Here is a 24,673-nt window from a genome sequence, read left to right as displayed (position 1 = left end):
CCGGGGATGGCGGTCTCTGTTCGTACCTTGACGTATGTACTGCCGCTGCTACACCAGCCTCCCCCGCGTGCCGTCGTCGGCCGCCGCTCTCCTCCTCGTTTTCCGCGTCTCGTCTTCGTCGCGGACCGACGGCGGCCCGCTTCTCCTCCTCCTTCGCCCCCTCAACTTCGAACCTCGTCGCGGAGACTTTCTCCCTTTTTCGACCGCCAAATCATCCGCTTTGTCATTCGCCGCGTTCATCTTTCCTTTCCTCGTTGCCCTTCGCGATCTTCGAGTTCCCTTCCTCGTTCCCTCATCATCGATCCGCGAGCAACTCTCTCCTCTCACTCACGATGACTCGTTCTTTTTTTGCAGGGATTTGGGGGGGATGTTTGATGAGATCGGGGTATCGAGGCTCGATGGTTTATTCTTAGGCTGTTACTTACGGAGGATCGCTTTGAGGGTTAAACTTTAGAGGGTTGTTTCTTGAATCTATATATTGCGTTAAGGGTGCAACTATTGTTCTTTCGTTCTCTTTTTCAGAGGGAAGTTTTTCATATGGCTGATTTTTGTTAAAGTTTCTGCTTTTTGGGAATAGGATATTTATGTAGCTTGTTTTACGTAATAACACAATTACGTGTAACAGGTTTCGTTATATCATTTGGTTGGTTCAAAATTCAATAGATTTCTTTCTCGTTTCGATCGTCCAATTATTTTATGCAATATCGATTGTGATCCTTGTTAAGTAATTAATATATTGGGACAGATATATAAATAATAATTAATTGATTAATTAATTTGATCAAAGGCTTAAGTTACTTTTACAACCAAATAGCACAGTCACACGCTCTCGTCGAAGTGATAAGACGAATATAAGATAAAATATCGTTTTGAAATGGCCGAATTGAATGTATTCTATTCTTGGAATTTTTTTTTTAATCTGATTAAACTCTAGACTATTGCAAACGCGAAGATTTTGATCACGCGAAAAAATTTGAAAGATAATCATCGTTCGATCTGTTCTAAAGAAACCTTGCAATTTTTTCTTTTCCATTTATCAAATTCAGATACTTAGCTATACAATACAATTACAACGCAAAATACAATGAAAAAATAATTACAAATTCTCTTTCTGTAAATAAACATCCATTTCTCTAAAAATACTCCATTTAATTCTTCTCGTTTTTCCTCATTTCACGAACCCAATCCGAGGAATCGTTGGAACCAAATTCGTACCCGACACACGACACATCTCTTCACTCGAAACAGCCAGCACAGAGGCCGTCTAAGTCTATGAAGATAGATATTTGCTTCGACGGAGATAAGACTAGCGATAACTGCATACGCTCGACTCGAATCTCGGGAAAGATTTTTCCACGTAACACATGTACCTTCGACATCGCGTTGCAAGAGGGTTAAGATGGCGCCGAATCAAAGCGTATCCTTCGATGAAAAAAGAGAAAAGAGGAGGAACCGAGAAAATTAACACGTTCGAATTTTGGGAATATTCGCCGGAGAAAACGAAGAGCGGAACGTCGGCGAGGATTAAAAGGCAGCGCATGACAATCGTCAAGGCGACAAACGTCAGCGGAAAGAGACGAACGATAATCAGAAGATAGTGTACGGGCCGAGGCCCCTCTGGAGAAGAGGGAAATAGGAAAAAGGAAGAACAAGGGGGTGGGTGTGCGTGGTGTGTGCGTGCTCGACCGAGGGAGAGAGCCAAGATCGGAGCGTGCACGTAGGAGGGGCGACGTGGACGCCGTTGGAGGGGCGTTGGTCGGCCGAGTGGGGGTAGATGAAGAGAGGTGCGTCCACGATACCGAACATAGGCGAACCGGTGACTGTTTCGAACACGACTGGTACGGGAAAGAGAGGAACAGGCGTGAGAGATCGCGGCAACGAGGGAACGGGACGGACACTGTCGAGCGATAGCGAGTAGGGGTAGAGGGAGAGAGAGAGAGATAAAGAAAGAGAGAGTGAGACGCCCAGGGTCGGTCAATCGAGGGGTGTCGGGGACGAGGTGACAGATACAGGCGTGAGAGATCGTGTAACGAGGCGAGAGAGAGAGAGAGAGAGAGAGCGAGAAGGAGACGTAGGGAGAAGGACGGCGTGGTGGAAGCGAGAGGGGACGAAAACGAGGAGACGAAAGTGGGGGATAGGACAGGACGAGGAAGAAGGATGGCGGGTAACCGGTAGCCAAAGGGATGAAACGGGGCACGAAGACAGGAGAGATCAGGAGCAGTGGTGCGAGGGAGACGGATATTTCGAGGGAGATAACGTGAGCGGAGTGGGAGAGCTGAAGAGAGAAGGAGTACGAGTTGGAGGGGAGTAAGAGCAAGCGAGCCAGGGCGAGGCGCAGTCAGACAGTCAGGCAAGCCGCCCGGCAAGCAAGGAAGGCAGACAGGCTAGCAGGCAGCCAGTGCACCAGCCAAGACCACTAGATCCGCTCGGCTTACCGACTTAGAGACTTAAGCCGGCAGGCAGTCCGAAAGGCTCAACCGGCTAAGCCTGGCGGACCCACCTACTACCGACGCGCGGCCACTACACGTTCCATCTACTACGAAAACCGGCTACACTACCGCGACCTGCAGCACCCGCTCGCGCTTTCTTACGCTTCCTCCGTCTCTCCCTCTCTCTCTCTCTCTTTCTCTCTCTCTTTCTCTCTCTCTCACACACACACGCACACATTCTCCATCCACGCTGTCTGTCTGTCGTTCCTTAACGCGTGGCCACGTTAAGGTGAGAAGAGCAGCGGGACTAACGGAGCGTAGCCGGCGCGCCACGTTTCCACGGGGTTTCCGCTCGCCGATCGTCCGTCCTCGTGATGTCACGCCGCTGTCCTCGCGCCGAATTTTCGCCCTCGGCCAACTCGTGAACCACGCATTTCGCGCGAACCACGAGTCCATGGAAATCCTTGGTGTTGCCTCCGGTGGTGGCTCGTGGTGAACGATCCGATCCGCCCAAGTCCAGTGTACATAACGGTATATACGTGTATACGAAGGTGTCGCGGTTCTGTGATGTCTGTCCACGCCTGGATATATAATACGTATACGTATACCTTGTGATCCAAGTTCGAAGAGGAGGCTGGGAACAGTGCAGTGAAGGGATTCGATGTCCAGTGAGAGTCCAGTTTCGAGTTTCGAGGGAAGAATCGATAGAGAAAGGCCGCGTGTCTTTCTGTACCTGACAACCTTCTCAGAAGAATCCTCCCTCCTGGAAGAATGATCGGAGATTGAATGACGGAGAGAGAGAGGCAAGTGAGAATCTGGCAAGTATCCGCGCGAGGATACGATGTGCGGTAGATACGCGCAATTTGACGTCTGTCATTTGATCGAGGTGTGCGCGGCTTCGACATAAGTGCGATCTACTTAAACCGCTTTTCGTTTCTACTCCAAATCTCCCACTATTATCATCTTGATCGTCCTTACGTAACGCGTGTACGCGCGTCGTTTGTCCGCGGTTATCTGATTAATCAGTCGGTTCTATCCAAGGCGCGTGTGATCTTCGCCACGCGGTGCAAGCAAACTCAACCTTGCCTCAACCGATTCTATGGAAGTATCAATCGTCCTCGACCACCCTCCTCGTGCGCCACCGTCAACCAACCCTCGTGCCCTCCACGAAGCCGCGACGAGCCCAACGCTCCCCCACCGACCCAATCCGACGGGACGACGCGTTCTTCGATCGCCGAGTAAAAAACTATCCTCCAATTGACTAACCCATATGACTAACCTCGTCAAAACCGGCAGTCGTCAAGTGCAATCGTCCGTGCAATCGTCGACCGACGATAATAACCGAGAAATCCGCCATCTCTGACGTTCGCCGCATCTCGAGAGAAGAGGAAGAGGAAGAGGAAGAGCATCGTTGCGGATTTCGAGCCGACGGCCGTCGCCGTGATAAAAGCGCGCGACATTGCATCGCCTGGACAATTGGCTCGGGGACGTTCGATGCGTTCCTGAGGCGAAGGTCGAGGGATAGAGACGAGGTCCCCAGAGATCGGTTTGATCCGCGGCAAACGTCCTCGCGACGGGGGGTGGCACACGTTGATCTTGGCTCGCGTTGTACAGATCAGTCAACACGACGTTAACCTTCTACAGTATGGAAAGGGGCAGCGGGGGCGGGGGGAGCCTCGAGCTAGCCGGCGGCGGAGGAGGAGGCGGCGGGAACACGGATCTATGCCTTCAGGATCTGGTGACGGGATCGACGGCCGGCCTGTCGGTCCAGCATCACCAGCACTCGGCAGCTGCCGCGTCCATGGCAGGCCTCCACGGCGACCACCTCCAAGGAGCGATGCACCACCACGATCTGCACGGGAACTCGCACCACGACGCCTCCATGCTGCACAATTCGAACCATCAGTTGCACGAGCCGCTGGAGAAGCTGAAACGTGGTGAGTCGGTCACAATATCGAGCGGGGCTTCTCGCGCCATTTCTCTCTCAACCTCTTCTCGCCAATTTCTTCTTCTTCGCGCGACCTTTCCACCGCGTTCTTTGGAGATCGAAAAGAGAAACGAGGGAAATGCGCGTCACGTAGACTTGGTTTAGGCTCGAGTTTCGAGGATGAAGGATTATTCGGTGCACGCATCACGAAGGATGAAGTATCCCAAGTAATTTAGCCACGCTTGGTGTTTAATAAGGGAAACGGTCATCATTCGGCGGCGTGCGTTTCTTTACTCGTGTTTATAAATACGGGGATACATCTGACGATAAGTGAAATTAATTAGAGTGTGAAATACTTTCGTGGGAGTAGATTTTAGTACTTTTTTCTTTGTTAAAAGCTTAATCGATACTCGTGTTGTTTCGCGAGTTTTATTGTCGCAAGAGTAACGTTCTGCTAACGATTCGTCAGTGTACTCGAATATTACTTATCGTCCCGCTCGAGTGTTCTCGTATTGTCTTTCTTTCCAACGTAGCATCCATCTTTCCTCGAATCGTGAGACCAGAAATCGAAAAATCGTATATTTCTCTTCTCTCTACGAACAGTTAAGCGCTTAAAGTGCAGACGATAACGAAATCGTTATCGTTGCAACGAAAAAATTGGAAACTTTCTTCGAGTTTCTCGGAGAAATAAGATAGAACTCGTTGCAGAGAAATCGTGTATTTCGTACACTTTTCGAGCGAATTGTATCATAAAATCAACGAACAAATCGGTGAAAGATATTCGAGAACCGCAGATTAATTTTGAGTGCAGTGGCCGAGTGTTTACAACGTTTACGTGACAAGTATAATTGTCGCCTTTTTTCCCCGATCAACCGCACCGATACGACGGAAGAACATTGCTTTTTTTCTTTTCTTCCATCGACCAGTATCGGCGATAATCGCTTGTACCGGGCTTGTCAATTCATGTGATTTTGTTATTTGCGATAATATCGATTACATCGCCGATTCGTGTTCGTACAAATACACGCTCGTCGCCTTCTTGCTCCCAAATCGTACGTTGCGTCGTTCCTGTTATCTTCATCAGAAAATCTCGTATCGCTTGACGTAGCAAATTTGCACGTACGACGCACGCCAAGATTAAAAACACACCTACGAATCCTTTGTTCTCCATTCTTTTCGTTGTTCCATTATCGGTGGAACGCGTAATTCTTTTTCTATCTTTTTATTTATTTTTTTGTTTTTTTTTTCTTTTTTTGAGAATCAAGAGAGACAAACTCCGTTACAGAGTTCGACGACGAGTTTACGACTCGATTTGATTTTTATCTATATTTATTTTAGCGAACGATAAATTTTCCAATTTATACACCGAACGACGTGTATAATCGGGCCGATTTTCACGAAAACACGGGTTACCACTTAACTCATGATTCCTGGTATGGGGGCGTGGATGGATAGAGATAGAAAATACATTTGTGACATTTCGATGTTACGATCTCGGGCGAGAATTTTCGAGCGATAAAACAATATTGTACATTGATTTTTGTCAAGTGCCAACTGAGCGCAGATAAAATATTAGTACAAATAGCTTTGATAAGCACTGCGCCCGTCGTGTTATTCCAACTTTGATATACATGACGAGTAAAAAGTTTCGGGCGTTGATGCAACAGGGAGACGGAATAGAATCCGAAATAGAAGCGAAAGAGGAACCGAAATATATTTATGCGGATATTAATGGGTTAGGATAGGTGTAATAGGTATAATTTTTCAAGATCATTCTTATTTATACGTGTAGATAAATATATACGTGTATGTTGTACAGAGAGATAAGAAATTTCGAAGTACGATTATTTGGTGTCATTAACTTTAAAAGGGTATTACTCTTCGAAGCCTTCAATTTCGTACAAAAGGTATACCTAATACAGGAAGAAAAAAATTATAAGTTTTATTTATTTTATCTTTAAGATAATCTTGAAATTACTTCAATTAATATTCTTGGAAAAAAAAAATTAATACTTGATTCAATAGCCAATCGAATATACAACAAAATTAATACTTCTACTCTACAACTTTTTAACTTTGAAGTTTTTCATTCGTTGCTCGTGGTTTCTGATAATCGCATTTACTTCGATTTGAAAAAAAGAAAAAAGAATAACAAAAAAGTCGTACTTTCCCATTCCCTGATGCCAAAATTTCTCCTCGACTATACAACTGTATCGTATCAACTAAATTCACGTTTTGTGTATACCACGAGCTCGAAATTCCCTTCAACGAGCCTTATCTTCTCGAGGCTCGAGGTGGTTCCAAAGGCGGAGAGCATGCGTGGCGGCCTAATTTTTTTCATTGAAAAGCGAAACGCACAAGCGGGACGGGCGATGGTGTTTCGAGGCCGAGAAGATAAAGAAGGAACGGAGACAACGATCGCGTGAACAAACATCAAGAATTCCGGGCGTACGTATCTCTTTATAAATTCCACTTCTCTCCGAAGGAGGAGAAAGAGAAAGAAAAGAGGGCATTTTGTACTTTTTACGAAGGGGAAAAAAAAAAAGAAGGAAAAAAAAGAAAGGAAAGGAAATTACACAAAAAAGGAAAGATCGAAGGTGCACGAGCAGCGACGAGTCGAGGACGAAGACGATCTCTCAGTGGCGCCACCACCTGTTTTGTGATTCATTAACTCACCGGCTTATCGGGATAAGGCAGACTTATCCGGGGCTCGAACCCGACACTGCGGCTAAACCCGATCTTATTCCAATGGCATCCCACCTATCCCCGTTTCAGTTTCACTCCTGAACCTGGCAATTCCCACTTCCAGACCGCAGGTATCTCCCCCCCCTCCTTCGTTCCATTCGTTTGTGAAATCGCCATCTTTTCCATCGTTTCGCGTAATGCACGATCGTTCCATCCGTCCCATTCGATTCGACGAGAATTCGATACATCGTCGTGAGTCGGTTGGATCTCGACGGATGGAGGAGTATCGAGTTGTCGATGATTCACTTCCGATGTTGATTAAAATTGAGACGATTTGATAAAAATTTCCTTCGATTTTCATTCGGAAATCAAACGATGTTCTTTTTTTCTTAAGCCGAGTAAAAAGTATATCATTTATTTTCCTCGAATCAAGCTGACGCAAACTAGTCAACTCCTCGAATCATTCAGAAATGATCACTATCCCTCCCCTAAGATTAAAATCAAATTTGTATTTCATCACAGATTCCTATTAACATCGCATTAATAGAAAATAAATGGAGAGTCAAGGAAAAGTCAGATCGATGATCGTGAGGCAAGTTTCAAAATCCAATTTCATCTCGTGGAGGAACGATCGATGGAAGAAGGAAATCAGCCATTTGATAAATCTGTTATCCCTTTCGGTCAATGCCAATATCCCGATATTTTGTCAACATACGGTCTGCGGACCGGATTTTCGATACCCTTCCCTTCGATAGTCATTAACCACCCCTTTATTGTATGGCGAGATCGGCATCCTCCTCGGCAGATGCGCCAAAGTCAACCCTTGTTGCCTCCGTCTAATGGTGTTGACAAATTGCTCGGCTGGCCGCCTAGGTTTCCCTAGGGGCGGCTCTCGGTAAAACTCTTCTGGCCGCAGACTCATTGCCATTTAGACGCGCAATCTTTCAGATCACTGCGCCACCCGAATAAGACGTATCGGCGGTCCACTTCCATCGATTCTTGGCCATCGTGAAACATGTGTGCTGAGTAATCGCGGGAAGAATATATTCTTCGTGGAGCAAATGATAAATATTTTGTCGAAGTATAATTTTTATTTATTTTTTTATCTTACGATTTTAAGGGAAAATTTTAAGTTATTTTAAGTCAAACGAAATTGTGACACGTAATAGATAATATAAATAGTTTTATCAATTTATCGATATTTCTTCATTCTTCTTCTTCTTTTTTTTTTTTTAATATTTGAACATTTATCGAGAGCGAGTGTGCGATTCAGGTACGTTAATTGGATAAATTAAACGACTCTGTCATAAATTTTTCTCTCTGTAAAAGAAACTTGAAAAGAAGAAACGATAGCTGGATCTCGATCTAATTTCTTACCTCGTTCGTCCGAAACACTTTCTCCCAATCAATTTTTTCCAAAAGCGATTCTCGGCCACGATAAATCGTCAATTTTATAGACGACCATCTCACGGAGACTGGGAGAGGGGAGGGGGGCATTATAGATTCCACAGAGACAGTTAAGTCGGTCGATGAGCCGAGCTATCAAGCCGATTTTCTGCCTCGATTTTCTCGATCACCGAGGCAATCGTGGCGCTCTTCTAAGCGCGACAGGAATCAAGCCCGTGGGATCAACATAGAAATGAACTGATTTCCTTCCCATTATCTCAGCTGGCGTGGAGAGCGGCATCGAGGACGCCTCCACCTCGGAAACAAGATTCGTGTACTCGGTAAGGGTTTCGATTGAGGCGAGGCGAGGCGAGGCGAGGCACGTGGGGAGGAAATTTCTGTGCGTGCCGATGTGTGAGAATCCGAAACCATGAGAAACCGTCGCAAAACTTGCGGTCTTTAAGAGGGTGTAATCCTAGAAGTGGTTGAAAATATAGCAGGTCTTTCTACGAAGTTAATTCTAGCCTTCGTCAGAAGTACGAGGTAGGGGCCCTCGGTTTTGTTTTCTTTTGTTAAACAGCTTTGAAGGCGCTGTCAATTTAAATTAATTACGGGGCGTGGTAAGTTGGGATTGTGAATAATCAACGGGAATTCTTAAGATTTTCTTTTTTTCTTTGGCGATATTGGCAGGTGAAAAATAAAGTGGAACAATTATGGCGCAAACGGGAGTTGGAATTATTTATTTTCGATTTAATTTCTTTTTTTTTTTTTCCTGTACAATTTTTTGGTTAGAAAAATAAATGGTGCGTGTAAGGAGTGGAGGGAAAGCAGATTAGATTCCAATTAATTCTCGTGATAACTGGTAAGGGGGCTTTCCCTCGGTAGCGCCATACCGTCTGAGAGATCTTTCAAAGACATTCTATCCGCAGACTTTTCCGAAACGCTTGTGACACGCGTGTTACAAACTCGAAAGACACACCGCTCCTCTCAGATTACTTATCGGTTCCATGTGCTCTCGCCTCGTGTCAAGTTGAAACTAAACAAATTGCTTGACAAGCGTTACCGATCTCCACGGAATCGCTCGACGTGTCCATCTCGGGACAAACGTACGTGCCTTTTTCTTCGGCGCTCGAGCACCGATATTAACGATTCCTTTGGCCCAATTATCCCCTAAATATTCGCTCCCTCCCTAGTTTGTAGTTCTGTAAAAAAAATCAATCTCTCGATCTTGATCCTGAAATATCTTTTCCAAAATCCTCTTTCGCTCAGCTCACGAAGCTCATTTTGCACGTGACAGATTTAAAAAAACATTTTCTCATTTAACAAGGAGAAACGAAAGAGTCAAGTGAAAATACGAGTGAAAATGTGAATCTTTCTCCAACTCCCCCATTTTTTTCTTCCGCTTCGAAAATTTCATATCATTTTTCACGCGGACAAATTTCACAGCACGTGTCTGCCCCCTCGAAAAATCTTTCCAAAAGAAGAGAAAAAAGAAGGACGAAAGAAGCCGCGGTCTCCAAGAATACCATCGATCGATGAGCGTTTCCGAATATTTATAAACGTGGGACAGGATTTTAACGCCTGTACGAGATATTTAACCCTCGGTCGTTGTCCCAATGACGCGGCCGGCGTGCTTGACTAATAAACGACTTCCTAAGGAAGCCAAGGATTACGAGATTAGAGAGAGAGTGGAGAGAAGACCGAGACGGCGGCGACTTTCTCCCGGAGGTCGTGGAGAGGCTGTGGCTCACAGGTGCCACGACGTCGTTCTTCGACCCCCGCGCACGTTTTTCCACGTCCGAGGGGTGACTGATTCGGGCAATTATCGGCCGTGCGACCGTTTTCCAGCGTGCGCTCGTTTCTAAAATCGCAGCCGCGTGCATCTTGCTACGTGACACACTTTGGTTTTTCCTCCACTGTGGCACGGCCGAGGGACAGGAAATAGCGGTCAGCTTGTTATGCGGGTAGACGTGTGAATGTTTTGGGAATGAGAATTTCTTTTTTTCGAGAGAGAGAAATTTTAATTTGTTAAGATAGAATCGTAATGATTAGATGTTTGTGCAGATTTAAGCTGAATCCGGTTTGTTTTGTCCTGAATATTTTATGTCTTCTTGCACATGATGTAAATTTTTGGATAAATATCTGAGACTTTTTAGAGATATTTTAACTTTTGTGACAGATTCGTAATAATTAGACGTTTATGATTTAAATTGAACAAAAATCCATTTTATCCTTTAAATATTACGATATTTAAGCAAGTATTTTGTTTCGGATATTTTATAAAAATTTTTGAACACAATCATGTGCAATTTAATAATCGGTATTTGGAGTGTGAGACAATGACAAAGGAATAAGAATCAAATTATTTTAATTATTTTAAGATGTATAAATTTGAAAATGCTTTAAAGAAATTTATCCTCATCATGTTTGCGTTGTAGAATTTCGCGTGAATGATTAATTTCGTGTGACTTCCGAAGGAAGCCACAGCTGCACGATACGGATATTTTAGCGACCCTTGTAACCCTCTTCACCGCTGAGTTACACGAGCGACACGCTCCACTAAACACCCACAATTTTTACACCGCGTGCCATTTTATTTATGTCCGCGCATTACCCTCTCATTGGCCGATTATCGACCAACATTCACGAAGCGTAAAACACTTCTACAAGCATCTACAATTTTTGCCGCGCGCCATTAATCATAATCATGGAACGATGTGAAATTAGCACATGCAAATTCGGTTAGCTACGTATGAACCGCGAGCCACGGAAATTTATTAACATTTTTTAAACTGAAAAGCACGACGATCGAGAAAAGAAATTTCCCTTCCATCCGAAGCAACAAGTATAATTTATTCGCGTCGATAAACAACAATTGGGAATGTAATTAACAATTTACAAATTAATTTCCAATTTATTATTATCAAAAAATTATTAATCGAAAATGGCCTAAAGAAAAGAAAAAAAAAAAGAATCCGATCAGTTTTCCGTTTAACGTTGGAAAAATCCTTGTGAATACATTTTAACTCTTTAACCATTAAAACCATTAGATGAACGTGTTAGGAAAGAAAATATTACTGTAATAGTAAATCAACAAGCGGCAAATGTCAGTCCTCGCCAAATATCACTTGATCGATGCCGCGGATATTGGTACAAGCTTTATTGCAGCGCGAGTAAAATTTCCGGGTAATGAAAGCAGCGCTGGAATAACTCTCCATCGATAATTTTATATCGGAGATTACGATGCACCGTCGGAGATTATAATCCCCGGATTTTATAACTTTCATGGGCCACGCTCATCGAGATCGACGTTGTGCGTTGCGAAATTGAAAAAAGGAAAATTATTTTTGACACATATATTTTAAGCGGTTAATTCGCGTGAACGAATCTCTTTTCTTTTCTCTCTTGTTTTTTTTTTGAAGAAGTAGGGAAAATAAATAAATCGATGGCATATTATTAGCAAATATACGATAATATTTCTCTCTCTATATATATATATATCAATTCTTCGTATATAATCAAGGGAAGATAGGGAAGATTAATCGACGTGAAATACGTGAAACGTATTCGTACTAATAATTGTTACCTCTTCTCTTTCTTATAAAAATACTTAACTTTTACCTACTGCCTATTACTATCTAATTATACACTTATTTACCTATTTACTCATCACTCTGATAATAAATTTCCCAAAAATATGTTTACGAAACTATTAATAATTCGAAGAAATTAATAAACACGCCAATACTGCTGGCCACCTACTCGTCCTCCGAATAAATCTCGAAATAGAGCGCGAAATATTGTAAAAAAGAAAAAAATATCGAGCGATTAATTAACAATAATCGGCAAGGAGAGGTAAGAAGGGGAGAGGACCGCGACTGGGCGGATTCTTTCGATCCCCGCGTGTAAAATCGATGGGGTTTATTCGGGTCGGGAACGGCTCGACGACGTTGTCCTCTTGGTCGGCGTCGACGGTCGGTCGCATGCACAGTCGCCCCGTAAAATCCGTGCGGATTAGCGATCCACTAATATATCCCGCGGGCGTAAAAACGCGACGAAGCAGCTGAGATATTCGTTCCCTCGCCGCGCAGCCGGTTTGTCTCTTTGGCGTAAAATAAGCCCCCGAAACGAGCGGGGAAAAGTAATAAATTTGTGAGTTACAACCTGTCCTCTGTCGCGGACCTCTAGTTACCACGTCCCTCTCTCTCTATTTTCTTTTCTCTCTCTTTTTTTTTATCTTGACGATTCTTTCTTCACGAGGAGCATCGTGCGAACAGTGGCGCGGGGGAAAGTTCTCCGTCTGTCGCGTTTCTTTTTCTTTTTCGAAGGGAGAGGAAAAATGGTTGAAAATTAGGAAGGGGGTGGAGAGTAGGATGGTGGACGATAATTGAGGCAATTGGAAGAATTATGAGAGGAGTGAGAAAAAAGGAAACGTTGTTCGTGGAATTTGTTAGAATTCGCGGGATCGATATACGATCTTCTGAACGTGAACGAAGGCGAGAACCAAGTTCATCCTCGAGTCGCCATTCACCAATATGGATGTCGAATGTTTGACAGGAAGGGGTAGGGTAGTTTTTGGCCACGTTCCCTTCGAGATCTTCCGCTTTCACGTCTCGTGTAACTCTGCCACGAACCCACGGAACGGTAGAACCGTCAAACGATACGACACGTTAAGCCTCCAAGAACTCTGCAGGAGATCTCGTGGGAAACTATATATTGGAGAATATATATTGGAGAGCGAAATAAGTAGGAAGGAATCGTAATAGGTGTTTGTCTTCGAACGTCATAACGTTCTACGTGAATCGAATCGTACTTGTTAGAAAAATTTATTTTTCCTTTTTTCCCGATTTTTAGCTAACAAGAGTCGAATATCGTATCGTTTTCTCAGTTAATACGCTTTTACGTCCATTTTATTGTAAATTTTTACCATCAAAATTTTATCGAAAAAATTTCGTTTGAAACGACGCCGCGAAGAGGTTGCACAAAGAAGAAGCTCGTGCCACGGAATGGGTCGCGGTGGCGCGTCGTTAAGATATTGAAACGTGAAAAATGGAGACCTATAAATTTCGCTCGGTTGAGTAGGTCGCTTAAATAGCGTGTGTCGGATCAGGATGTAGATTATAAGATTAACTCTAATCTTGAAATAATATACAAACTTCGGAACGAGGAAGTTGGAACGGTGTACACCGGTTTAATCAAAACACACGAGGAAAGATACATTTTTAGCGGGAGCCGTTATCGTTGTCCGTCAATTTCGAAATTTTTCCCTTGTTACCCGATATGCACAGGATTACTCTTATATTTACGATCCTTCCACGGGAGCGAAGAATAGAAGGCACGACGCGGATTGGTAATTGTACCACAGACACAAGGCTTCACAGTGTCTTTGTCCGTGGCCTGTATTTATTTATTTTAAGAACCGAAATCTCTCGAATCGAGAAGAAGAAGAAGAAGAAGAAGAAGAACTTACAAAACGAGAATAATAAATATCGAGATTTTTTTTCGCCTTCAATTTACATTTCCACTGTAAATTTTATCGTTTTATTTTCTTCGATGGATCTAACAATAGGGACGGAAATCTTAGGATAGGCTAAGAGAATTTTTAAAATAAACTATTCGAATAGAGGCGAAGATTCGTTTCGTTTCTGCGACGAGGAAAAGAGAGCAGATCGATCGAATAATTACATGTATTCCATTCTGGCAAAAATATTATCGAATATTTATACCGCATCGCACGTTTATTTCGAAATGATCGATCAACGTGTCCGTAACGAGTCATCACCACGAGTGATCCCTTCGTCGTTTATTTACAACGTGTTACATCGTTCGCATTCTTGTGTTACGTGGATCGCGATAAGTATCGCCGGAGTCCATGTTTCTTCTTCCAGCACTCAGATGCTGTTTGCCGAGGAGGCATCACAGATAACGCGACATTACCGCGGCCTCTCTTTCCTCCTCAGGGACTGGCCTTGGCAAACAAACCTCTCCTCTCTCCTCTCCTCTCCCGACCAGGCTTGGCAAACTTATCCTCGTATGGCCGTTCGTAGCTCCTTACGCGTGTTCTTCGCCTCGATCAAATAACCGATCTGTTTGATTAGGGGTCTGGTTAGATCGGGGAATTATTTCGCGCGATTTATTCGAGAGATTTAACTTTATCTGCGAATCCCGGATGGAATTGTTGCGCGTTGATTTTTGCTTGATTCCCGAGGGAGGGGGAGGGAGAAAGAAAAAAGGAAAAGGAAAGGCAAGGAAAGATCGAAAGTGATAAGTGTTATCAGACATTGAATCGATTAACTGAACGTAAATATCGCGCGTATATAATAATATCGGAAGAATTATATTGTAGAGGGAGAATAGAGGGAGGGAAGGATGAATCAATTGATTGTCTGGAAGAAAAATACGAATCCGGCTATGCGGATTCGCCTTTCTTATCGATCGCGAATCGAGATAACTAACGATTTTATTAACGATCGTTACTGTGATGAACGCGGAAAATTACATTACGCATTCTGGAAAAGAATTTCTCCTTCGAAGATAAGTGGAAGCTACTATAGTGTTCAACTTGGGAATGGATGAAGTGGTGGTGAAATCGTAAAAATCCCGCAAAAAATTTTGATATTACATATCGATATCTTGCTCGACACTTTATCGTGTCGAAGAAACATGCGTTTCATTGAATTGATTCGATCACGATTGCAGCCAAACAAATCGTAAACAAGAAGAAGAAAAAAAAAAAGAAAAGAAAAAAAGAAAGAAATGTTGCACTTCAGTTTTATCACGCGCGACCACTTCATCGTTATAATTAAACATATTTTACGGCAAATAATTCTTAATATCATATCGTGAAAACACGCGCACGTCTCTCTCTCTCTCTTTCTCTCTCTCTCTCTCTCTCTCTCTCTCTAAAAAAAATTACTCGTACATTTCAACGAATGATATTTTTTGAATAATCACATACTTTTTGAGAATTCTCTTCGTTGAAAATTTTTTTGGAAAATTACTATTTTATTACGCTATCAATACCATTGATATTACTATAAATTATTACTAAATGTTTCGACCATTTAAATTGTCACTCATCGATATTCTTTCTTTTATATTTCGATCTCGAACAATATCCATCCATCAGTTCGAATCAAGAAGAGAGACGTCTCTTTTTGAAAAGACTGGAGGAAGAAATCGTGACAGCTCGTAACACACAGTTAGCAGTATTCTGAAAGAGAGACACGACGCATCTTCGTAGTTCATGGTTCCTCGTGGCACTAAATTATGACATGAATTTTTTTCATTTCCATAAGGAAAATGTTCTTTGCTGGAAAACTGTGACCTGGTTAAAAAAAAGGAAGAAAGAAAGAAAGAAAAAAGTATCGATTCGTATCGAATCAATCGATGGATCACGCTCGATATCCTTTCCAATCCTGATTGCGTTGATAAAAATAAGGAAGAGGAGGAATTGATAAAAATAAAAAGAAGGAGAAAGAATTGATAAAAATAAGGAAGAAGAAGAATTGATAAAAATAAGGAGGGGGAAGAATTGATAAAAATAAGGAGGGGGAAGAATTGATAAAAATAAGGAAGAAGAGGAATTGATAAAAATAAGGAGGAAGAGGAATTGATAAAAATAAGAAGGAGGAGGAATTGATAAAAATAAGAAGGAGGAGGAATTGATAAAAATAAGGTGGAAAAGGAATTGATAAAGCAGGAATAAGATTTAGTTTATTTGGAACAACGAATGAAATTATTCTTCTCACTTAAAACGAATTAACAACTCGATTTTTCTTTAAATTAGATAATAAGAAAGGGACTTCGTTATTCTGAATTTTTTTCATTTCCACAAGGAAAACATTCTGTGCTGGAAAATTGTGATCCGGTTAAAAAAAGAAAAAAAAGTATCGAATTGTATCGAAACAAACGAATGATGGATCACGTTCGATATCCTTTCCCATCTTAATCGCGATAACGCATTGATTAAAATAAAGAGGAGGTGGAATTGATAAAAATAAGGACGTGGTGGAATTAATAGCAATAAGGAAGAGAAGAAATAAAAATAATAAAAATAAGCAGGAAAAGGAATTAATAAAAATAAGGAGGAAAAGGAATTGGTAAAGGAGGAAGAAGATTTAGCAGATTTGGCAAAAATGAATGAAATTATTCTTCTCACTCAAAAGGAATTAACAAATCGATTTTTCTTTAAATTAGATAATAAAAAAGGAGACTTCGTTATTTTGAATTTTTTTCAATTCCATAAGGGAAACATTCTTTGCTGGAAAATTGTAATCCGGTTAAAAAAAGAAAAAAAAGTAAGAAAAAAGTATCGATTCGTATCGAATCAATCAATCGATGGATCACGCTCTATATCCTTTCCTATTCTGATCACGATAATGCGTTAATAAAAATAAGGAAGAGGAGGAATTGATAAATTTGGGAAGGAAAAGGAATTAATAAAAACAAAGAAGAGGAGGAATTGATAAATTTGGGGAAGTGGAGGAATTGATAAATTTGGGGAGGAGGAGGAATTGATAAAAATAAGGAGGAGGAGGAATTGATAAAAATAAGGAAGAGGAGGAATTGATAAAAATAAGGAGGAGGTGGAATTGATAAAAATAAGGAGGAGGAGGAATTGATAAAAATAAGGAGGAGGAGGAATTGATAAAAATAAGGAGGAGGAGGAATTGATAAAAATAAGGAAGAGGAGGAATTGATAAAAATAAGGAGGAGGTGGAATTGATAAAAATAAGGAGGAGGAGGAATTGATAAAAATAAGGAGGAGGAGGAATTGATAAAAATAAGGAGGAGGAGGAATTGATAAAAATAAGGAGGAGGAGGAATTGATAAAAATAAGGAGGAGGAGGAATTGATAAAAATAAGGAGAAGGAGGAATTGATAAAAATAAGGAGGAGGAGGAATTGATAAAAATAAGGAGGAGGAGGAATTGATAAAAATAAGGAGGAGGAGGAATTGATAAAAATAAAGTGGAAAAGGAATTGATAAAGAAGGAATAAGATTTAGCGGATTTTCTACAACGAATGAAATTATTCTTTTCACTTGAAACGAATTAACAACTCGATTTTTCTTTAAATTAGATAATAAGAATAATAAGAAAGAGGCCGAGTTACTCGCCGACTAATTGTGAACCGCCTTCCTCTCCTCTCCTCCCACCTCTCTTCTCCTTTGCCGCCCCCGTGGAAACTAAATATAACTAAACGGAGCGAAACTAAACGGCCTGCCCGATTAACTTCTTGCTACCGACATCTCTCGCCCTATTCTCGACCGCCACTCCTTCGAGCCCAAACTTTTTCTCCCCCTCTTTTTACTTCTCAACTTTCGCTCGTTCCTTCGTCTCGTTCGTTCTTCCCCCCCTCATCCTTCATCGCGCCATGCATCGTGGATAAATAAAAACGGGAAGACGCAAGGAACCGTCGCTGTTAATTATGCGACGGTGGAAGTGGAAGAAGTCGAGTACGAAATGCTCCTTTACACGCGCGATTTTTCTCGCGTGACGAGTTTACGATCCCGTTTGTTGTCGAGCGGAAAAATTGGGATAAATTGTTTCTGTGCTTCGTACCATAAATTATTCTTTTTCGGAAGAGTCTTCTTACGTTTTACCTTCATATTGTATTAAAACTAATTAAATTCATTACTTGCTTTACTTAAAAAAAAAGATACGAAGGAGAAGAATCCTTAATATTCAAAAGTTAATTATCTACTAAAAATTTATAATAAATATACAAAGAACGGGGAAGAAAGAAAAGTATTAGAGAAACTTAATAACTTAACAATTCGAACGAAAGTATCATTTCATTTTATCCGAAACGGAAGAGTATCGAGTCTCGAAATATTTTCGAACATTCGAGAAATATCGGATCGAAGCCTTGACCCTGGCTCGTCTTCATCCCCCACTCTCATCAAGAAGAGACCTAGTTTCTTTTTTTTTTTCTTTTTTTTTTTTTTTGCCCCGTTAGAAGAGGAGGAAGGGCGGAAACGGCCCCGCGGGATCCCGGATTAGTAAACGAAATAAGTTAGTAAATAGCGGAGCTTACGGAGAGCTTAGACGATGTTGCAAGAGGGTGTGATGCGTTTTGCAGTATGGGCACAGGGCGACTTCCGGGACGAGGTGACCGGGGGTTTGGCAAGGCTCGATTTGACGGGTCACGGAGCTCACACTCCCGGTGGAAGCAACCCCAGCACACCGGGTGCGACACCCACGACACCCTCCGGTGGATTTTCTACCGCACAACCTAGGTCCCGCACGAACACGACACACAGGCCGGATATCCGAAAAGGTACGCCTCGCCAATTTACCACCAACTTTTCTAACCCTCGTCCTCGTCTCCGCCTCTCTTCGTTCGAAACCAGTAATTATTTTTTCATTTTTTTTTTCTTTTCTCTTTTTCTCGTCGCTTCTCTCATACACGTCGCGATGACGGTCGGCCTTTTGATCGAAAATATCATATTATAGCGATGCTTAGAGAACAGATTAGAGATTCGATTGAAATTAGAGATCGGTCGGATTAATCGTGGGTTGGTTAATGGTCTCTAAGAGTCGGGCAGATATTTTACTTTCGTTTCTGCATGTTTCTTCGTTGGATGCTAATTTTTCAGAAGGGTAATTGCGATTAAGAAAGAAATTCGTAGTTTGTGGAATTGAATAATATCTAATGATATATAAAAATTCACGTTACTGTAAAATATATCTTGAATAATGGTACGTACAATCCTCGAAAGATTATTTCGAACGTTCTTCTCGTTGCGAAATATTAAAGCGAGAAACACACTTCATCTAAACGACTCCACCATAATTCCAATCGATTAACTCGTAACACGTTTATTCCAATGTAATATTCTCAATCCAGCGATTGGGCAAAATTTAATAATTGAAAGTTTCGATAATTTATTGTTCAAGGGATGATAATAATAATGGCAAACATATTTATTTTAGGTTATCACGAGAAGCTAAGATATAACTATAACAAATATTATTCATTTTAAATAAACAATTACTTAAAATTATTCGAAATCTTTTAATTAAACTTGATTGAACGAATAGTGAACGCAAGTTCAACGCGTGACGCGTCATCTTGACGCGGTGAAAAAGGCGGAAAAAGATTGGCGCATCGATCAAGTAGGATATCATGGAGATTCGAGGGGGTGAAATCAAATGATAACAGAGAGGTTTCGTTGTCGGATTCAACGCGAGAAAGGCGAGGAAAATGCTTGCCGTCGTTTGTTTGCAGGTTTGTTCGGCACTTAGCCGGCACTCTCGCAGCCGCCCCAAATCCCCGCAAATTGAAATATCTCCGAGAGAGTCTTACAGGCCTGGTTAACAACAAACCCCGGGGACGGATCTCACTTCACTCGTTTGTAATCCCGAGACGGGGGCGAGGCCTCTCGTTGCCTCCTTCACGCGAGTCCGGCACGTTCCTCTCGTTTCTTCCTCCCAAAGATGTTTCAGAATTTCAACCTCTTTGACGAATAAAATTTTTTCTCCCTTTTTCTCTCTCTCTTTTCCTCGCTGAAAATAAATTTGCGAAATTTATGATTTAATAAATTCGATCGTCGAATTTTGTTTCTTTCAAACTGCGAAAGAAAGAAGAAATAAAATTTATTTTACGAGCAAAGACGTTATTTGTTAAAAATAGTTATATTGAGAAGATAAAGGGTGATAGGGTATATGTAGTTACACACTTATGATATAATTAACGTATAGAGATACACTTCGTTTAATTTCGTTACCGATGGATTGAATAAAGCTTCGTTCCTGTATTGAAAGAATATCTGAAAAAACAAGGCGAATTTAAATTCAATCGTACACGAGACAATTGCATCGTGTTAAACCAATTAACGATCCAAACTAACCGATAACAGTCTCCTGCGCAACGCAACGTTTTATCTTCGATACTAGAAATATCCGTTTCCACGTGAATAGTAAAATACACGGCATTACAAGCCGTGGTGGGTGGATTAAGATTATACTGAATAAATTGAAACACGGTGATAAAGCGGTCGAACGTTTCTTCGATGACGGAACTCGGTCGGTATCGGCGCGACCGATATTATGTCGAGTTGCTGCCTCTGTAAATAGATACGGCCGTCTTAGTTAGAAGATAGTTAGCGGCATCATCAGACGCACTGATAGCGGTGCTCTTTGAAAAAGGTAGTAATCGATCACACGGCTGTCAGTACGAGTAAGGGAAGCTGGCGATTTGCCGCTGCGGAGTCAGGGGTGAAATACCCTCACCTGTCACTGCCGCGATCGAATGACGAACATATACGCGTTATTCTCGTGCGGCAGAGATTACCGATCGAGCGATATAATCGATCGGTATGATCGTTACTTGCCTCGTCAAAGGCCTTACGTGTGTATTACGTTTATCGCGTGCTTCGAGAGAAGATATATTCTTTTCTTTTTTTTTATTTTAATTTGCAGATTAAAAAAATCGTCGATATTGAAATATTGAAATATTCCGTTCTAAATGAGAAGAAGGAAAGGAATAAATAATTCGCATTGAAATTATTAGATACTGTATAACAGTTTAATTTATTCGCGAGAAATGAGAATGGTTAATATAATAAAAAAAAATATTTTTCATCCTCGTATCACGCGATTATTTTAGCAACTTTTTAAACGATAGAGAAGTAAAGTTAAAGAATAAATTCGAAGCAAATCTTCAACTGTGAATTATTCATTTTTTCACGCGATCATTTCCCTCGTTTTTCCACAAAATATATAAGATCGAATTTATATAAATCGTAAAGAATCGTAGTGAATTCTCTTAGAATAAGTGTCACCATTTTCTAGGGAATGTGATATCTTAACACGTTTCAGATGTTGCGACACCGACAGAGGTGAAACACGAATTGGGAGCCGGTGGAGGGGTTGTCTCCCCTGACGGTGTGGTTGGGGTAAATAACGCGGACGATAAGGATGGAAAGAAGAACAAACGCCAGAGGCGGCAGAGGACGCATTTCACGTCCCAACAACTTCAAGAGCTCGAGGCTTTGTTCATGAGGAATCGGTATCCAGATATGTCGACCAGGGAAGAAATAGGTCTGTTCACCAAACTTCCAGAACCTCGTGTCAGGGTGAGTGATAATTGATGTAATTCTCTTCGATGTCTTACAAACGATTTTCGTAATAATTCATTAATTTTATTTATATTTATTGCAATCTCGTAATTAAGTAAGGAGGAATGAGACAAATATTCGTTGAAACAACATTTTATTTGAGAAAATAAATTTTTATTTTTTTTATTTGTTACGTATAATTGACAAGATTTGTAAGTTGGTAGATGTAAATAACTTAGATGAGTGACATTTTGGCTGAAGAAACGAATTTTCATTTTAACTTTTCGACCACATATTCTAGAATACTTGGAAAAATAAATTTTATCTATCGCAGTGAAGAATTAATCTTAATCGTTTCGAAACGCGGTATAGTTTGATAATGCACGATTATTATTATTCTACTTATTGAGTAAAAATTAAATAAAAATTTAAAATTACGAAATTTTTTATAAAAAACTATCAGATTCCATCAGAAACTTTGGAGTTAAACTTTCGACAATTCTATATATTAACGAGTCAATTTCGTGACTAATTATTTTCAATTCGTGGTATCGTATAGATAATCGGTGATTTTTTGTAAATTTTTTTGTTATTTTCAAAAAGTAAAGCATCGTTATCAGCGTTTCTTTTTCTTTTCGCTCGTTATCGACAGACGTCTAATTTCGGATAAACAATCAATAAGGTGGCAAAAATTAATCGATCTCGATGCATTGTTTTTCCCATGTTGTGAAAGTATTCTTGGACGTGTGAAGATCTATGCCAGAGCTCGAAACACGAATCAACGGTGACTTGGAATCGAGTTGATCAAAGTAGCAGTAGAAAGTTACAATGGAAGCATTGATGCGTTCAAGTATCGATTACAAAGGCAACAATTCATGCTTTTTCTGCTCGATACCTCGAGGTCTCACGCCTGCAGACCATGGCACGTCACCAGAAAATGCCATTTCTTTGTCTGATGTTTTTTTTTTTTTTTGAGAAGTAGACGGTCGCGATTTTTCTCATTGTTTCAAATATTTGACACGCGAGATAAAAATTTGAAATCAATAATAATAAGATAATTATATTTATCAAAATATAAATTCTTTTGCACATTATCCATCTAGTAGATGATTATTAAATAATTATCATACTTGAAGAATTTTTATTATATAGTTGAAATAGGAGTGTTGTGAGAAATTTCAAGTTTTTTTTATTTACTTAAATATCAGTATTTATATTTTAAACAACAACGTAATACAATAATATATTAATTGAGAAAACGGTTTACGTAACTAAAACTGTTATCCAGTTTAGATATGCGTTTCAGATTAACTAGATAACGCAAAGATACAGAATTTTCTGCAATTTTATCATTTATACTTATAAAACATCCTTTATTTTTCTTTTTAATAATCAAATAAATCAAATTAATTTAAATACATTACGTGTTTGATATCATTCTTATCGAAAATAACAACAACAACAACAATTTCACTAATCTTAATAAAATTCTATTTTTCATATATTTCGATGACTCATTGACAAATGAGATATCGTGGATCACGGGTCAGATAACACTTTCCATAAAACAGAAATGAATTAAGCAAAGTTGAAATATTAAGAGACGATAATATTCAATGGAGTCCACTTATATAAGCTATTCGAAAGCCAAAATTTCTCCGATTAACTCAACTTTCCTGAGATCAAAATCATGATCGTTCATCGATGATTGTTCGATTTGACAATCTCACGAATGAAATTTTTCCTTCAACAATCCCTTTAATAATTATATCAGAAGAGTACCACGTCTCCTTCCAAGTTCGACTTGGATCGATATTAATGGATGGATCAAATTGCGCGTTTCTCGGTTTGACAATCCTCGTGGTTTCGCCAAAACCTTTCGGGAGAACTGATCGGTGGAAATGAATACTTGGAAAATAGGTATCGGACCGGAAGTGAAACGGGGAATGGAAGTGGGCAGGTATGAGGTCACGTGGGGTTGCGCAGCTCACAAGGGAAGCTTTGCGCCGGTAAACCCTTCTGGATTTATAGAACCACACAGAGCATGGCACGGTATTCCCGCCACGCTGCTATACGCCATGCACCAAAATACTGGTGGATCCCAACTATCCTGGACTATTCCTGGAATTTTAACATTTCCCTCCCTCTCCTCCCTCCAAAACTTTCCTCCTTAAATTTTGATTTACACGCTCGAGAGAATTCGAAATTTTTGCAAAATTAGAAATTTATTTGCACAGGCAGAAGTATTGATGTAAGATTGTTGGATCAATTAATAAATAAGCAAAATTATTGGAAAATAAATAGCAGTAATGAAATAATGGTTTCGTGCTCTTCTGTAAAACATTCCGTTTTGTTTAATATTTTATATAAATTCTTTAAGAAAGAAATAACTCGTTGTAAATCATCATAAAGATCGTTTAGAAAATTACTTCTCTATCGGTAAAATTTAATAGTTACTTGCATAAGTTATTTCAATAACTCACTGTTCGAAACGTGTATAATAGGAAGTGATTAATACCGAAATTATAGCGGACAATTATAACAGCTAATGGAATAAACGTCGTTTAATAAGCATTTTAATGAATAACTTTATTCGAGATTTTTAATTGATCAACTAGTTACTTTTTCGACCAATTCTGTCCCCTGTATTAACTTGGAAAATTTTAATTTCGCCACGAGTGGCAAAGCACACCGTCCATGTTCCCGTCACTTCGTCCTGGAACAGAGGGGTAAAATCGTGTCTACGGCACGAACCACGATGGTTGTCGGGCTCGTTGAACCGTGGCCGTTGTGCATGCCCTTTCGCTAGAAACTTCTACGTGACACAAACCTCCGGAATTGGCGGAATTTATGCGGACCGATTCGGGCGCATTTAGTCAATTCTAGCCGCGGCATTACGCTTAATTAATCCCGACCCAACATTTAATGCTCGCCGATAAATGCGCGAAAGCTTATCTATTTTGTCCGCGGATTTGCTGGGAATTTCGAACGATATCTGAATGCCGGTACACGATCTGAGTTGAGATCGTTGGTTGCGTACCAGCAACCAATAATCACAAGGCCAAAAATCTCGATCTTTCTTTCCTCTGTTTTCGAAAACACAGGAAAAAACGTTGTATTCGATTCGACGACATCGTCGATCGTCTTTTTCCTCTTAAAAAAATTAAAAGGTTCGAGGAAA

The 24,673-nt window shown here is 40.8% G+C and overlaps 1 protein-coding gene across 7 annotated transcripts in view; it reads left to right on the top strand.

Moving 5' to 3' along the window:
- The first annotated feature begins 2,334 nt into the window (after window positions 1-2,334).
- Window positions 2,335-24,673, top strand: part of LOC107995680 (pituitary homeobox x) — a 33,757-nt gene continuing 11,418 nt past the window's right edge. The window contains exons 1-3 of one of the 7 annotated variants that reach the window (XM_017053334.3): window positions 2,335-4,363; window positions 18,513-18,710; window positions 21,254-21,510. In XM_017053334.3, coding sequence (XP_016908823.1) covers window positions 4,075-4,363; window positions 18,513-18,710; window positions 21,254-21,510 — 744 coding nt within the window. In that variant the 5' untranslated portion in view covers window positions 2,335-4,074. Of the gene's footprint in view, window positions 4,367-18,512; window positions 18,711-21,253; window positions 21,511-24,673 lie in introns of all 7 variants that reach the window. The other 6 variants (XM_028665647.2, XM_028665646.2, XM_028665651.2 and 3 more) reach the window with 6 other exon arrangements.

The sequence above is a fragment of the Apis cerana genome, linkage group LG4, assembly GCF_029169275.1.
Source record: "Apis cerana isolate GH-2021 linkage group LG4, AcerK_1.0, whole genome shotgun sequence".
Taxonomy (NCBI): Eukaryota; Metazoa; Arthropoda; class Insecta; order Hymenoptera; family Apidae; genus Apis; species Apis cerana.
This window is presented reverse-complemented; position numbering and strand designations above follow the sequence as displayed.